This window comes from Siniperca chuatsi, linkage group LG16 (genome assembly GCF_020085105.1).
Source record: "Siniperca chuatsi isolate FFG_IHB_CAS linkage group LG16, ASM2008510v1, whole genome shotgun sequence".
NCBI classification, from domain to species: domain Eukaryota; kingdom Metazoa; phylum Chordata; class Actinopteri; order Centrarchiformes; family Sinipercidae; genus Siniperca; species Siniperca chuatsi.
The window spans coordinates 12,989,408-13,006,001 of record NC_058057.1 but is presented as its reverse complement, the minus strand read 5'-3'; the positions used below and the strand labels follow the sequence as shown (position 1 = coordinate 13,006,001).

The following is a 16,594-nucleotide window of genomic DNA, read 5'->3' as shown; positions in this document are numbered from 1 at the left end:
TGAGGTAGTTAGAAGGGAATAGAGGTGAAGATTTATGGTAAATATGGATTTTATTTGGATGTAGGCAAGGACTGATGTAAACTTGCTGGTTGTTACCAACATCCACATCTGGAGAGCCAGCAGCTGGTCTGATGGCACCTTCCATCTGGGGTTACAGTTGCACTGATGTGGTATGGTATGGTTTTGAGCCTGGATGAAACACATTTGCACAATGTTACTTCTCACATTATACTTATTTTAACTTTGCTGTGATCCTTAAGTGATGTTGTGTTGCAGCTGTATCACATAGTCCCCCTGCAGCGTTATAGAAAATATGGTTATAAAATAAAACTTTAATTCTCATAATATTGTATATTTGTACCTGCTGGACTTCCTTGCTTCAGTCTCATCCTCCGCTGGAGAGTTTCTGGATGCAGAGACTGGATAATTAGATGAGGCCTGCAGGAGCACGTCGGCTTGAGACATCACAGACTCACCAAGAGGACGGTCACTCTGAGGTAGCTTGTAATTACATCCTAAGATAGAAGGGAAATTGGTTTAGAATATGAAGCGCAATTTAAAAACCATCACAAATGTGTTAAATTTGACATCTAAGTAGGATTTACGGTGATTTGGGTTGAAGCTGAAGTTACAAGTGACAGTAGTGGGATAATTATTAATGCCAAACTACTGTTTAGCATTCAGCTAACATGCTAAACTAAAGTAACAGTAGCACATGTGGAGAAGAGTCATAAAATCAGTAAACTGGCTCAGTAATGTGCATTATACAGCAATACTTACCTTAAGTTTGCTAACGTAAGCTAATATTAGCCACCATTTGCTACTGTCACCAGTCAGACCAAGTGAGGCTGTAGCAGCAAAACCCCTGAGTGTATTAAGAAAAGGTTGTATTGTTTATGAATACAACTTTTCATTTGTAACAGGAAGAATGTGGTATTTCTTTTTTCAAAAGTTACATGGTCTCACTTTAATTCCCCCAAATTTAAGAGAAAATGCCACTGCAGATATCTCAGCTCAAACTCAAAGCAAAGCATTTATATGGGTCTTACATTTCCTTTTGGTTAAGAAAGGAAAATACCCAGATACCTGCTTCACAAGAACGGGCTGTTCTCTTTTCCTTCAGTCTTTCATGTGACTGAAGGTAGAATGGGTGCTTTAAGTCCGCTGTACTGAGCTAGGGATAGAGAAGTGAATATATTGTCAGTAACAGACACATGTGGAAAACTTCAATATGTCCAAAGCTGTTTTTTAATATATTAAGTGAAATATTTAAGTCACTAAAAAAATCACCTTGAAGAAGTGTGGCTTTTTGATGTTGAGAAGAAAGGGGTTGTATTCCTTTAGATCATAGGTTTCTAGAAACACAAAACCCTGAAGATTAAAGACATTACAGTTGTTAGAGTAAGTTAAATAATTACACACACATCTCTTGTGGGAGGTGTGTCTGTTAGTAAGCATCTGTGTGAAGTCTGATAACAGAATTAAAAAGCATCACAGTAGACAATAAGACAAAAGCTGTTTCTAGCAGTGACATGGGGGTTAATTTACTGCATTCAAGTATTCAAGTAGCACACTGAATGGCAAGCTTAGTATCACCTTGGTGTTGCAGTGATGGAGGTAGTGACTGTATAAGCTCTGACGCCTCTTGGCCTCCACAGGGCTACAGCTGGACACATGTTCCTCCACTCTCCTCTGGAGGGGAAACCATACACGCTCAGTCCAGCGCTTGTGCAGCAGTTCTCTCCTCCTCAGCTCTGTTACATCCCATTGGCTCAGAAACCTCTCCAACTCCTCCATGAAGACACGCATTTCAACCAACATGGGAGGTACAGAGACAAAGGTTAGTATGTTACCGATTCAAAGCCTTTTTCGAGAATGTAAGCACATACAAAAACAACAAAGACTGTGCTGTCAGACTCTAGAAAATGCCCAGCATCTTACCTTCACAAAACCATTTTCTGTATCCAGTAAAGGTTTGATTATTTCTTTCGCCTGTTGATTTTCAGCCTCCATCTTTGCCTAAATAATAATACGTGCAGTAAGAAAATTCACCTCATCTTTTTGTGCAGGTGAGTTTAGTTGAGTGCAATACCTGCAGTCGCCTGAGGGAGATGTGAGAGAGCCAGTCCTGCCTGGTGCCCGGCTGTGGCCCAGAGGGTGAGGCCTCACCCCTTTTCCCCACTTTTACACATTTACTGGTGCTCCCAGTCCTCGCACTTGGCTGAGATGGGCTCTTTCTGCTCTCTGTGGCGTCCTTCACGTCTGCAATGGACTCCTGAAACATCAATTCTGTGGTGACTCACTACTATCTTCTGTAACGTAAGTTAAATCGCACTGCAGATAACAGCAAATATACAGTAGGATCACATATCTGGTTACATTACAGCCAATTGTACCTGAATTAAAAATTGCTACTAAAAACATGAATTGCAGAGCTCCATGTGGACTGTGAACTCTTGGCAATACCAGCTGGAGTTCACAGACAGACCACCATGTAGGTGAACAGAAGGCAACAGAGGCGAGCACAACAGGCAGTGACAGATCATGTCACTGCCTTGAAACCTGAACTGCGTCTCACTGTTATGCAAGCATATAAGGTTGGCTATGTATGTCATCACACTGTGGGGATTTTTTTTTTTTTTTTTACATGATATAGCAAGTTTGGCAACAGTACAAAGATGGCAGCTTCCTTTCTTGCTGTGCTTTTTGTTTATGTCTGAAATAATACCAGTATCCTAATGTGCAGTACATGGATTTGGATGCTTGGCTGGTTTGTTCATCCGCATGTCATCTGATCCAACATCGGGCGTTTTTTTTCTATTGTTCTGACTTAAGAGAGGATTATAGTGGCTACTTTATCTGTCTGTCACTAATCTGACACCTTTCCATTCATCTTTCCTAGGACACTGAGATTCCAGCATTGCACATTCAGATATTGTACAGACAGAGGAGAAAGAGGGGCAGCCACGCATTCAGACAAGCACTGTACCCCTGCCTGGGCTCGCCAGGGTACACATACTGTACCTACGCAGCCTCCCTGACATTAAAAGACCAGTGATAAATTATTAGTTGGCAAGAGGTCACAGTTTCACTCTGGCTGTGAAGAGGGAAAAGAACAGAGTAAGTGGGTGTGCATGTAAGAGAGAAATCTGTCCTGATCCTAAAATTGTACTTGATTTTCAGAGCTATACCCAAATTTAAACTTTTACAGTAAAGGCAGTAAAGTGAGGGTAGCCCTCTCGTTCCTTAATAACTACTGAAGTGCTGTTAAGCAGTCACTTAAACCCCTATTATTCTTTAACTGCCAAAAGTTAACTTATTATCTTATTGAATGTAAAGCAGGGTAGTATACTGAAAAACTACTAATATTTTGTTTCCAGTTGCAGAAGTAGTTATGTTTTTTTGTTTACCTCTGATTTCAACAAGCTGACAGGAAAAGGTGTGTGGAAGGTGATCACACCACTGGCTTTGTCTTTCTTCTTGGGTCTCATCCCTAAATCATGAGGAAAAAAAACGGTTTTGAACCATCAGTGATAACTTGCTTATAGGCTAGTGGCCTACTGGCCCCAATAAACCTGAAGTAACGTTAGTCTTAAATGCTACAGGCTAAATACATTGTATCACATGATTACTCTGTGTGTAGCAGTGTTGCATGAAATGAAGTTAAATCTAATCTAAACAGTGTCTTCTAATTTAGAATTTACCAGCCCTATCATCATAGCGATGTTGTGGTTTCTTACCTTTGTTGATTTGAGACGTTTTGGGTCAGAACTTCATGAGAAAAACAGCAAAAAATAGCTAAAATGAACCAAAACTCCCTTTTGTTTTGGGTCAGAAGTTGTAGCCACGTAATATCCTAGTTAAAAAATGTGGCGACAGCTAACTTTTAGTCTCCCTCTCTGACTAGCTTCAGTTTTCAACAGAGGCAGTAACTTGGAGAGAGGGGGGAGAGGCCTGCTCCAGGTGTCCTGCCGTCCGTTGCCATGACACCGGCGCACAAGCGAGCAAAGACGTTCCCAGGACGCACGCGAGACACGGACTTCAGCTATATTCTGTATGTTCAAGTCTGTATCCAGGCTATTAGCCTATATAACACCAAAACTTCCTAAATTTAATATGGACCACATGTATCGGTATGGTGTGACAACTGAAGACAGAAATTATTTCATTTTTAAAATGATTACAATTACTTAAAAATTGCAGAGAGACATGTCCTGAAATTTACAATTAATCTATTTCACCTCTGTAACCCTAACTCCCAAATTAATTTAGGTCTATTTAATTTTATATTTGTTTCTTCATTAAAATGGTAACAACTACAATATCTATTTTAGGCAGGGTGGTTGTTCTCACCTTGTCTGGCACTCACGTGTGTCTGGACAAACTTGGTCGCAGACTGAGTTCATCCACCCCAGGTAGTAGGCTATAAACCCATGATAGGCTATATTGGTACAGACTGGAAACTGAGGTATCCTCTCCTAAGCATAGAAACAATCAGTTCGGTAAAGGGCACATGTTATGTGAAAGAGTAATCGGGGCCCTGATTGACATCCGATCAATTATATTCAAAGAGATCAGGAGTGAGGGAGAGAAAACATTAAAACACTGCAATAGCCTATGATATAGGACTGTGCAGGAGGGAGATGATGCACGTTTTACGTAAAAAAAAAAGAAAAAAAAAAGAAGAAAGTCTGTACATGTTTTAAATAATTCCTCGATTGCAGCTATTTGGTTCTGATGCAAAGAAGTGTCCATTTCTGAAGAGCTTCTCTTGGCAGTTTTTCAGAGAGTTGTAGTCTGTTGGTCTTAATGAGCCGGTTGACACCTCAGGTGCACTTTCAAGGTGTTCCGCAGAGGCTGCAACACTCCGACACCTGCGGGGAATGCGACTACTTAATGTTCAGGTATTAGCTGCGTAAAGCAGGGCAGGGCTTGGCCAGATCATAACTTTGGGTTTTCACTGCTTTCTTTCTTTTCGTTGCCGAGTCCAGGACAGGGGGGAGACTACATGGATTGGTGGACTTCGTTGGCAGCGAGTATTGCCCTACTCTGGATTTTCTGCTTTATAGACGGTAAGAGAAAATGGTTAGTAGAGATTTTAAAGCTTTACGCGAACTCTGTGGCACCGGTCTACTACCTTATGGCGGAAACAGCTGTCATAAATTCACAGCCTAAGAAATAAGACTATTTATCTCTCTGCATAAAATGTAAAGTAGGCTGTATACTGGATATTTTGCTGGGTAAAAACATAAAGTATCTTTACTTTACAAGCAGTTTTGATAAGAATTGATTATCAATTGGATCAAGGGATACATGGCGCACTGGGAGACCAGGAAATCATCATTATTTTCATTTTGAACAGTGGTTTTCAAGAATTTCAACAAGTTATTGTGATGAGACAATTCAACCATTTTAAAAGATTTTCATTCTTTGGCATTTTTTAGACTAATTACTCTAATGGCCCTTGCGCTTAATTGTTTCAAGGCACAATCTTGACAAAATACAATAGAAAAGAATTGGATTTTAAGCCTCTATAGCAGCAGAAAGGATTTGTAATGCTTGTCAGAAGACGGGTCCCGTGCTGAGGGGCACGCGTAATGACGCGCCAAACCACCCGCTTTGCGTGCTCAGGTGATACCCGCCGCCCACATGGCCGGTGAACAGACTTTAATCCAGACACTTGTTTGTAATGGTTGCTGACATTAGCCAAAGTGTTAAATTAGACTCGCGCTGACCCCGTTACCCTCTTATCTCCAGGCAATGCCGTGCTTGAGCTGCGGCTGCTCTTCCATGCTCTGACCAAAGCTGCTTGCCACCTGTACCTGGCCCTGCTCCCGCTGCGCCGAGCCGCCACCCACTTCGCCGACTGTGCGAGATATCTGGTCAACCATGCCCAGCAAACCCCCTCTCCCCACGGCAACCTCCAACAAGGCCAGCCCCTGGCCAGGAAAGGCACGCTGCACTTCCTGGAGGGCATATGTGTGGTGTGCGAGACGGTGCCCAACCTGATGGGCGCAGCGCTCAGCGTGGGCGCCGCCTTCAGCCACATGCTGCAGGGAGGTTTCTACGTCCTGGCAGCCACGCTGCGCACCATCCAGATCAACCTCTTCTCCCAAATGAACGGCGAGAAGGATAGATGGGACAAAGAGCGGCACAGAGCCAAAGAGGGCGAGAAAAAGCTAAATTCTAAAGTGTTGGAATACATCTCGGTGTTTTGTCAAGACCCTGTCAGCGCTTTACGCATCAAAGTTGACGTACCACCTGTGTATAGATAATATTTGGCCATGTTAAACAATATATACACAATATATTGGTTTACAGAGATGACAGGAGGTTGAACTTTGACCTCTGTTTTTTTTTTTTCACTGTTGAGGGAGTAGTACCAACTCATCAGAATCAGGGAAAAATGATATTTAAGTGTGAAAAAAAAATCAAGAATCTATGGTGCATTTTGTTACATTTGTATTACATTTATTGAAATGTAAAGAAGTTAAAATAAATGTCTCAAACAAATGAAACCTCACATCTTTGATGGGTTATGGCGTTTCACATTGTTATGGTATTTTGATTTTTATTGGTATATTGTATACAATCAAGTGTCAAAATTCAGTATTCACTATCTAATTGCACTTACTACACCAGCAAGTTTATCTTAAAGTGCTCTATTCATTCATTCAATTAGACATGTCAGTCTTGTCAATCAACTACACATCTATAGGACAAAAACATGCTAACACAATGTTACTGATTAAAATACAGTTATAGTTCGGTATCTTAATCCACAGGCATCACCAGTGCATCAGTCATACGTATGTCTATCTTCATCAACTAATTCTGATTATAGCCACCAAACAAAATCAGCAATCCTATCACCTTTGGGGTCACCATATCAGGTCTTTGTAGCTTTATCTTAGCCCTGTCAGATCTGCAAGGGATGAGAGCAAGGACACAGAGAGGGGGAGGTAGCGAACGTTCAAGAGTGGCACACTGCCAGGTTAAGTCTGGCCGCTGGCATCCAGGATAGAAAGTATCTTGTCTGAGCGCAGAGTTAAGGTGCAGCAGTTCTACTGCATAAAAGGCACAGAGGGAAGAAGAGGAGGAAGAGGGAAGAGAAGCAGGAAAGGAGGAAGGGGTCAAGTAGAGGTAAACAGGACTGTGAGCTGATACTGAAGATGGATCTGTTCCAATGCAGACTAAAGTCTTGCGTCAGGTGCAGTCTGGAGCATCTGTGGAGGGATTGTCCCGGCTACAGTGAGAGAGGAAAAGGAAAAATCCCTCAGGCTGCTGTTGGTTGGTGTGGTAAACAAGCGAGGGCAAAAAGAAAATCTCCAACACATGGTGAGGAAGTTTAAGTCAACGTAAGAGTACTTTAAAGGCTGCACGGTAAATAAGATGATAAACTGCTTTATCTTTGTCACAACTTACAGAGCATGTCTCCAATTCTTCCGACAGCATCTTTGTTCACTCTGTATTCATTCTGCTCAGACCTGTGATGAGGAAACAGATACAGAAACTTAACAAGTGTAACTTTGGCATCAGAAATACAGACGGCTTATCAGAGCCCACAGAAAATGAGCTTAAAACCAAACAGATTTGTGGGGGCTAATCTTGTTACTCACGCCCGCAACTTTGTCACAGTCTCCAGTCTCCCCAGAGCCAACAGAACGTTTTTTTGCGTGTCCGATGAAAGGGCTTCATAGGTGTGAAGCTCACCTGAAACACACGAATGATGACGGGGGAATGATTTGATGGTAAGAGTTTAACAGCTGGAGGGGATTCTAGAGGTCAGAGGTCCTTTCTGCCACTTTCTGTTTTACCTGAGAGGATGAGCTTTGTAGCCACGGTTCGCACAGCAGGTAGGAACTGTTTCTCAGAGAACACATGAACTCCCTCTTCACAGAGGTACCTGAAAATCACCTGGACATAAAAACACACTTTACCAAACAGAAGAACATAAATCATCCAATTTTAAATATTCAAAATCCAACATTGTAATTGTAGTTACAGCCTAAAATAGTAACTTTTCATGCAGTATTGCCCTCTCCAGTGATGACAATGAGTGTTTGAACTATAGCAAAGATTGACAAAGTTGTGGAAGTATGTGCAGAAACCTGCTTTGTATAATCAAAGACTGAAAGACTTGACAGATGCAAAGTGTAATTCCAGTTACTGGATTTGCGTTCTTGATTTCAGCATGTGAGAATGTGAAACAAAGCACTTCCAGCGTCCATGGCATGTTATGGCACTGTCAGCCAGAACAGGTGTGACCTAACAACCCAAACAGCATTTTTCAGTAACAGAGGGAGCGTCTCTAATCGCATTCATAACTCCACTATATAGACGGGTATATTTACAATATATTAATTTAACATTTAACGAAACATAAACATTACAAATACCAGATTTAACTAGCACTGGGAAGGGAAAATCTAACATCTAAAAAAACTAAACAAAACAAAAAACAAGATCATCAAGTGTTGCTCTAACCAGGGCTGTATTATGATTGGGAAATTATAGTCCTGTAAAATAAAGCATTCCCAATTTATTTTCCAACATCAATTCCGTTTCAATGCCAACTCCACGCTGCCAGGAATAACATTCTGTTGTAGAAATACTAAATAATTAAATTTTTGTTAATTCATTCATTTTTGCTGAACTGAAGTACTCAAATTAAAATATACTCAGTGTAAAAATACTGGACTCAGCCTAAAAATAAGTGAAAAGTGTTCAACTGTAGAATGTAAACTACCCCAGGGTTGCTAAAAGCTCCTAACTCCCAGAATAAATACCGAGGTCATGACCTCAATGTTTCCAAATTCCACTGAGATGGAGTGTATTTGATTTAATTACCTAATAAGTGCGGGGTGTGATCCCTGACAGGAATGGTTCTGTATTCAAATGCATTAAAGATAAATTATGAAAGGGAAATCTGGACTCAGATCTGAATCTCATCTAAGTGCACGGTGTGTTATCATGATCAGAGGAGGCAAAAGTCAAAGGACCTGATACGAGTCTATGAAGGGTTGTAGAAGCGCCTGCAGGAAGGACAGCACCTCCAGCCCCGTGTCTGACGGCGTCACTTCCTGTTGACTGATGTGGACGGCTCCACATTTCTTCAGGAGGGAGCATGCCTCCTCAAAGTCCTGATCGATGGAAAGACAGATAACAGCCAGATAAACACAACAACGATCCAATAATATTTTATTAAATTTCTTTTTTGATTGCAGATTAAGACCTCGTGCAACTCAATTCCTGTTTACCATTTTTTTAAGGCTATACGTTTACTTCCGATGTTGCATACATGCTTGCAAATGCACACTCATCTACCTAACCTGGGGGTCTGTTCTGACTTTAACCATTAAAGCTCAACAAGCCCAATTTCCCAGAATCAGAGCTGTGATTATGTTTGCACTTCAAAATTTTATTACCAAGGTTTCACTGTTTATCAGGACATCAGTCCTCTTTGTGATCTTTGTCCTGAGATGCCTGAAGGAGGCCGAGTCCTGAAAGATGAGGTTGTTACCTGAGACGACTTTTCAGGGATGAAGATGAATTCGTTGGCGAAGATGTCCTGTAGGAAGCAGAAGAAGATGAAGAGATCGTCTGTGGACAGAAAAGTGGATCACAATGAAGCAAGAGGACAATATATTCTTCCTTTAAGGTCTTAGAAAATCTCACAGTGCGTTCGTTGAGAAATATATCGTGTCTGACACTCACCTCTCCGTGTGGTCTTTGTGATGTGTATGGCCGTCGCGAGCATGGCAGGACGCACGAAAACGTGCAGAGACTGATTCCTATAGGAAGCCAGCATCAGCATCGCCGCCGCTGTCCTGATCACACCCTCCTCTGGGCTGATTGGACATTTCCTCGCAGGCTCTTCCTCCTGAAGCATGTAGACGCGGCCTGCTTTACGGTGAACTAGGGAGCGATGAAGGGCCACGGTGGAAGACATCACAACCGAGTCAGGGACTTGTCCTGCAGACAGCGGTCTCCGCGTTATCATCGTTCATGGCGCAGTTTGGAGTTTAAGAGGGCTGCATCAGCCTCAGAATAGAATGTAATGTATTTGAACATGTGTGTGTGTGTGTATGTGCCTGCACACACGAAAGCTGTAAAGCGAGAGAGTTCAGTGGGGTCTTCTTAGGATAAGTAACTTAAAGTGCATTAATCCACTGAACATCTCCTAAGTGTATTTGAACAGTTGTGCCAACTCACATTCATCTAATCTGTCTGATCTACCTCAGACCTTTAGTGTCTCGAGGTGAGACACTGACAGCCTCAACTGGAGGGAACCCACTCAGTTACCAGGGGTGGAATGTAACAAAGTTCATGCAAAAATATGTCATGCTTCCAGCTTCTCAAATGTGAAGAGTTGCTGCTTTTCCTTTTAATTATTTTGACTATTTTAATTTATTGTTAATAATTTTGAGGTTTGGACTGCAGGCTTGACAAACCACGGCGTTGTGAATCGATTAATGGAGAAAATAATCAGCAGATTTATCCATAATGAAAATAATCATTCGTTGCAGTCCGATACAAAAATAGTTCAAAATTAGCTCCACCTCAACCAACTACAAAAGTAAAATCCTGCTTTTACATTAATGCACGAGTAATAATAATCTAATGATATAATATATAATAGTATAACAGTCAAAGGGACCATTTGTCTGCATTGAGTACTTTAAGTACATTTTCCTTTATACTTATATACTTTTACTTAAGTAACATTTTCTTTTACTTGTAACAGAGTATTTTTACAGTGTGGTATTAGTACTTTTACTTCTGAGGATCTGAATACTTCTTCCACCACTGTCAGTTACTTTTCTGCATTACCTTTGTCTGGTTCACTTGTAATGTAATATGTAAATGCCACCTACTGGTCATTCAAGGGATGTGAAAATAAGCCTCATCAAAGCACTTATCCCAATCATGTGCTCAAGCTTGATGCAGCTGCATTTGTACTAAACTGAACTTAAAAAAGATACAATATGTACAGCAAATATATAAAATCCATCCATCTTCTCACCCACCAGGCCAGTTGAGGCGAACCCCAAAGTCCAGCGCCAGCTTCCTGAGCCAGAGGGTTTTTTCTGTGAGCTGATGCCACAGCAGGCCCTCCTCTGTTAAGACTTTGGTAGGAGCCTGGAGCAACAGGCAGGCCATCAGAGACCAAGGGCTGATCAGCGAGCCATCCTCTTGGATTCGTACCATCAGATGAGCCAGCCAAGTGACGCAGGCTTGAGCCTCTGCACTGGGCTTCTGAGGAAGATCTCTGTGAAGAGACAGAATAGGGAGAGAAGAGGAGGGAGTGAGCAGGAAGAATGGAGGGACACAGCCACACAAGGTTATGTTGCAGTCAGATAAGAAAATACAAGACTACAGGGCTTTGGTAGTATTTCTGAAAATTTGGAGGGTTTACAATGACCTAAAGATGAGTTTATTTATATTTTTTAGACTACATTTGATGGTGTTTAGGCAAAATATAGAAAATATAAGAGAATAGATAAATGTATAAATTAAATGTAAAAAGTTTGATTGGTGGCTATTGGATGAGTATGGTACATATGCAAAATAAAATGATTTAATATCCTGTACAGACTTTTTTATTTTCCTACCTAGGTATGAGGTTGTACTGGCAGCGGTTTATCTTGCCCTGACACAGCTGTCGGACTGACAGGGGACGGCCAAAGTTCACATGCATGCTGCCGTAATCTTCCTGGAGCACTTTGCTAGCCTTCAGCAGACCCTGCAGAGAAAGAGCAAGGCAGGGAGTGAATCACGAGCAAGAAATAATCTGCTTTATTCACGCATTAACCCTTCTGACCTGCACTACTGTGGTTAGAGACAAAATTATATTGTTGGCAAATACAATAAATGGATAAAATGCATTTTTGTGTGTATTTTCTACATCTTTAACAAACACACAAACATGCTGGTAAGGATTCAAAGAAAGGCCGGAGTAATGTGGCAGTGAGGTTCATCTAAACCCAATTAACCTTCATTATAAACAGTTTACATTTCAGTGAATGCTGGAAGGTGATGAGGCTTTTTGGTATAAGCTCACTATGATTAATTATTCTAATTGTTGGCGAAGTGAGTGATGTGACCAGGACGTACCGTGGTGCTTTCTTTGGGCTTGGGGACGCCCAGTAACTCGTGGGCAAGCAGCGATTCCTCCAGCACTCGGTCGTAGCTGATACTGATGGGAACCAATGTGATGTCATACACCTCACCTTTAAAGTAGGGCTCCAACACCATGTTCATCATACCTGCAGACACAAGCAGATATTGTAGAATTTTTCTGAGTTTTCAAACAGCAATGCATGAATGCGACTGTTTTCCCTTGTTGGTCACTACAGGTAAATGGTGGGAAAAAAATAGAGACTTTTGATTAGAAAAAAACCTAAATACACAGTACTACACACTTGCAGTGGCAGAAAATATATACTCCTACACACAATGTCGTAAAATAATGGAGCAATAAATATGAAACAAAATAACTCATCAATCTACTGGTTGGAGACAGACTGGAATGGGAAAAAGGGTGGAAGAAAGACCATTATTCTCATCTGTAAGGTCTGTCAAGAGCTTCAAGTAGCAAAGACCACAATGTTACAAAATAATCAAACTAACCACACTTACCTAACTTGGGAGTCAGAGACTTCAGTGTACGACTCCGCAGACCTTCCACATAAAACTCCACAGGAGCAAATCCTCTCTACAGAAAATATAAGATTGAATATTTGAACAAGCTTAAGATATTCCCAAAAGGGGTATGACAGTTTAAGTTTGGTGTGGCTGATGTAGCAGATTATGTCTTACCTTGACAATGGTTTTGACATATTCTGACAGCACTGCCCAGTACAGTTTGTCAGAGCCAATGGCACGTCGGATAAAGAAAGCTCCAGAGCGACGCAGTATCTCTCCGACCATCTTCATCCCTGCAAGAGCTTTACAGAGGAGAGAAAGAGAAATAAATGGAGGGAGAGAGAGAAGTGAGCGTCTGCAAGCAAAGAAACAAGTCATGAAAATGTTTACATCAACAAGGGATGTTGTAATATAACTCTATATATCTATATTTATATTCTATACTCTATATACTGTAATAATATTATCCATTGTTTTAATTCAAATAGATACTTGCGAATTCCTGCAGCAATAACAGGTACTGGGATGTCGTAGGTGAACAGGATGTACGAGATAACCAAAAAGTCCACATAACTCCTGTGATTGGGCATCAGGATCACAGGACTCTCCTGAATAGCTTGTTGGAGCTGCAAGGTGACAGAAAAATGAAAGACGTTTCAGGAGAAAACAGAGAAATCAAATACTATATCAGTATCAGTCTCTTGGTATTGTCGTCTAAGTCAACATGTTTTATATATATATATATATATATATATATATATATATATACACACACACATATAAAAAATATACACAGTATATATAAAATAATAAATAATTTTTTGTTGCAATGAAAAGCAAGCCACTATTTCATTCATTTAAACACACATTTAAATGTGCTAAAACATTTTATTGTTAAGATTAGCTTCTTACTGTTTTATTGTTGGAAAGACACACACAAAAAAAATTGCAGTCATTCACTTTCTTGCCGAGAGTTAGATGAGAAGATTGAAACCACTCTCATGTGCGTGCGGTAAATATGGAGCTACAGCCAGTGGTCGGTTAGCTTAGCTTAGCATAAGGACTGGAAATAGGGGGGGAAAGCTAGCTTGGTTTTGTCCAAAAGTAACAAAATCCAGGCGCAGTGACTTCTTGGAGACTTGTCTTCATATAGTCCTTGAAACAGGACTGCACATAGCCCCTCGTAAAACCACAACCTGCTTTTACACTTCGGTTTTTGTACAGATTAGACAAATGAGATATAACATGCTAATCAGTGAGCTCAGATTGGTAGGCAGATTTTGTTACCTTCAGACAAAGCCAGGGTTGCTGTCGTTGTGCTAAGCTAAGCAATGACTAAGCTAACAAAGTTAGCCACAGCTTCATATTTACTGTATCAACCTGAGAGTGGTTACAATCTTCTCATCTAACTCTGGGCAAAACAGCGAATAAGCAAAAAGTCCTTTATTAATGGGCCTTACGACATGTTGGAAATTATTATTTCAAATCGTTTTCTGTATGGAAATACGATAAATTGCAGCTAGGATGGAAAATGCATCTTTAAAGTTTGTTTACAAACTTGGAGGTGCGTGCAGGTGGTTGTCATTTCCGAAACATTCTTAAGTAAGAAACCAAGATAAGATTACAGGGGACAAGATTATTCTAAAAAAATATTAGGATGTTGCATTTATGAGCTTGTTGTCTCACTTACCTAAAGAAAGTTTTCAGTGCTTTGAGTGTCACAGACAAATGGTATCAGATATCTCAAAACCTGCAATAAAACCTACCAAACAAAACTACAACTATCTGCATGGCTAATACCACAAGAGGTAAGAGAGAAAATATACTTTTTTAGAATTTAGAAGAAGTGACCGTTTAAGATCTACTTTATATGTATATGAAATAGGCTAACAATTACTTAGCAGCTGTACATTGTAGTCGGCAGTAGACACTATCCTCCACTGGCTCCATCATGAAAGTGGTGTATATATTATAATGTGCTGTTCTTCTGAATACAGTATTGATTAGTAATGTGGTCCTGACCGTGTTGAGTCCTTCCACGTTGACATTGATGCTGGTGAAGAGTCTCTTGAACACCTTGCTGAGTGTGTAGGCCATCAGCCTGATAAACCCCAGCTGCAGGTTTTGAGACATTTCCTCCAAAATCCCACATGCCTCCTCTCTCACCTCCTCCACCGATGACCCCGTCTCCATGGCGATCTGAGGAGGAATGCAGGACAAAGACGGACTCCATGTTAATGATAGCAACAGTGTGAAACTTCTTTGTTACATCTTTTCAAATCACACCATCCCACCTCCTTGGCCACGTAGCGTAGATACTGGGACTCCAGCACGGCTTTGTTGAGGTCAGCCGTGGAGCAGGACGGGGCTCCTTTGTAGGGGTGGGGGTTGAAGGTCCTGAGGGCATGGCCAAGATCACTGCTGCACCTCCTCTCCTCCAATATATCCACAAACTCCTCCTCATCTTCCACGCCTGCACTGCCTGAATCCCTATACTGGAGGGAGAAGTCCTGCTCATGTTAAAGGCATTCAATTTAAGTTTGATGTTTGACACCTTCAATAGAATAGGAAAGAGTAGCACATAACACTATTTTTTAACTTCTAGGCTATATTAACAAAAGAAATGTCCAGTTCAAAAATGTACAGAAGAATCTGAGTAACTACACATGAAGGTTTTACAGGTTGTCAAGACAGTGGGGAAAAGTAATTATGTAGGGCCAATACAAAAACACACATAATATGTAACCGCTCAAAAATATGTTTTGCTTATTTATTACATCAAGCCAATCCTGGTCCAATATGCAACTTACATATAAGGGTGATGTGAAAACTTTACAACCTCCAGCCTACACACACACACACACACACACACACACGCACACACACACGCACGCACACACACACACACACACAAACGGACTTCTCTTTAGTCGGAGACATCTTGTGTCCAGCAGTTAAACTTTTGAAGTTAAAAATATTTGCATATTCATAGATGCTGGGTTTTTTAATGAAACAGAAGGGGTAATGTAATTTTAAGGATCTATTTTTTATTTTTTGGAAAAACCATATACACAAATGACTCCAAACAGAGTATTTCTACATGTCAAAACATCTTAAAACATGTCTGAAGGGGCCCATGAAGGTCTTTATCCAGTTATAAAGAGAAACAACACACTGACTCATTATCTGCAGTCTATTCTGTTTTGTATTATGACCCGGTAAGGTCGGTGGTCAGCAACTTATTAAGCAACATTGCTGAATATGTTTCTAAGTAGGCCAAAGTTTCGGCAGCTTATGCGCGTCAGCTCTGTGAGCACTATTCGCAGCTCCATAACGGCCTCAGCTTGAAGACTGGCAACAGCCAACACATCAAAATGCATTTTGCTCATTCAGTCTCGATGTCAGCACTTGCATATTCTTCATAATTTATAGTCACTGTTAACTTTTAAAGCGTAGAAGCCCACACTAAGCGCAAGAACAAGCGACAAAGCGGACTGAAAGGATGCACAAAGTGTTCTGGGCGCTTTCTAAAGGTCTTACCGTACTCGTCATTCTTTACAGGAACAAACACGACCCTCGCAGGTGGCCGTCCTCCTCATCGACTTTCGTTTTCCGTAGTTGGAAGCTTGCTTGGATGCACCCCTGCGTAGAGTGCAGCAGCTGGGCGCACAGGCCAATGGTGTCGCTGGGTTTTAGGAAACTCCTCCCGCATATTGTGCAGCGCTTTGCTCTCTAACAACCCCCACGCCATTGTGCAAGATAGCGTGTGTAGCAAAGTGAAACTGCGAACAGCTGAGTTTTACTGTTTGCAGAAAAGTGCATAACATGAATTCTGAGGAGAATAGCTGTTCCAGACAGATATCTAAACAAGCATATAGCTTGGATAAAGTGTGTAGTGCACGCTTTGGTCAACAGAAATGTGTTTCTGTGCTAGTAATTAATCATA

At 41.1% G+C, this 16,594-nt stretch overlaps 2 protein-coding genes across 4 annotated transcripts; both read right to left on the bottom strand.

Moving 5' to 3' along the window:
• Positions 1-44: 44 nt before the first annotated feature.
• fam228a (family with sequence similarity 228 member A) lies at positions 45-3,908 on the bottom strand. Of its 2 annotated transcripts, XM_044168380.1 has the most exons (9): positions 3,741-3,908; positions 3,411-3,493; positions 2,093-2,275; positions 1,942-2,019; positions 1,597-1,791; positions 1,291-1,371; positions 1,087-1,174; positions 362-515; positions 45-189 (listed from the first exon to the last, which is right to left on the bottom strand). In XM_044168380.1, exons 2-9 carry the CDS (start codon positions 3,489-3,491, stop codon positions 93-95), a joined length of 957 nt encoding a protein of 318 aa, XP_044024315.1. In that variant the 5' UTR covers positions 3,492-3,493; positions 3,741-3,908; the 3' UTR covers positions 45-92. The 2 variants fall into 2 exon arrangements, with proteins under 2 accessions (XP_044024315.1, XP_044024316.1); XM_044168381.1 differs by having other exon boundaries at positions 3,411-3,908.
• Positions 3,909-6,445: 2,537 nt separating this feature from the next.
• Positions 6,446-16,343, bottom strand: gnpat2 (glyceronephosphate O-acyltransferase 2). 2 transcript variants are annotated; one of them, XM_044168379.1, is made up of 16 exons: positions 16,189-16,343; positions 14,943-15,143; positions 14,671-14,847; positions 13,145-13,274; positions 12,823-12,950; positions 12,643-12,718; positions 12,118-12,269; positions 11,616-11,746; positions 11,031-11,272; positions 9,718-9,975; positions 9,524-9,603; positions 9,003-9,143; positions 7,818-7,917; positions 7,620-7,713; positions 7,426-7,487; positions 6,446-7,246 (listed from the first exon to the last, which is right to left on the bottom strand). In XM_044168379.1, the coding sequence occupies exons 1-16, from the start codon at positions 16,198-16,200 to the stop codon at positions 7,194-7,196; spliced, it is 2,037 nt and encodes a 678-aa protein (XP_044024314.1). In that variant the 5' UTR covers positions 16,201-16,343; the 3' UTR covers positions 6,446-7,193. The 2 variants fall into 2 exon arrangements, with proteins under 2 accessions (XP_044024314.1, XP_044024312.1); XM_044168377.1 differs by having other exon boundaries at positions 14,943-15,158; positions 16,189-16,264.
• Positions 16,344-16,594: the final 251 nt, after the last annotated feature.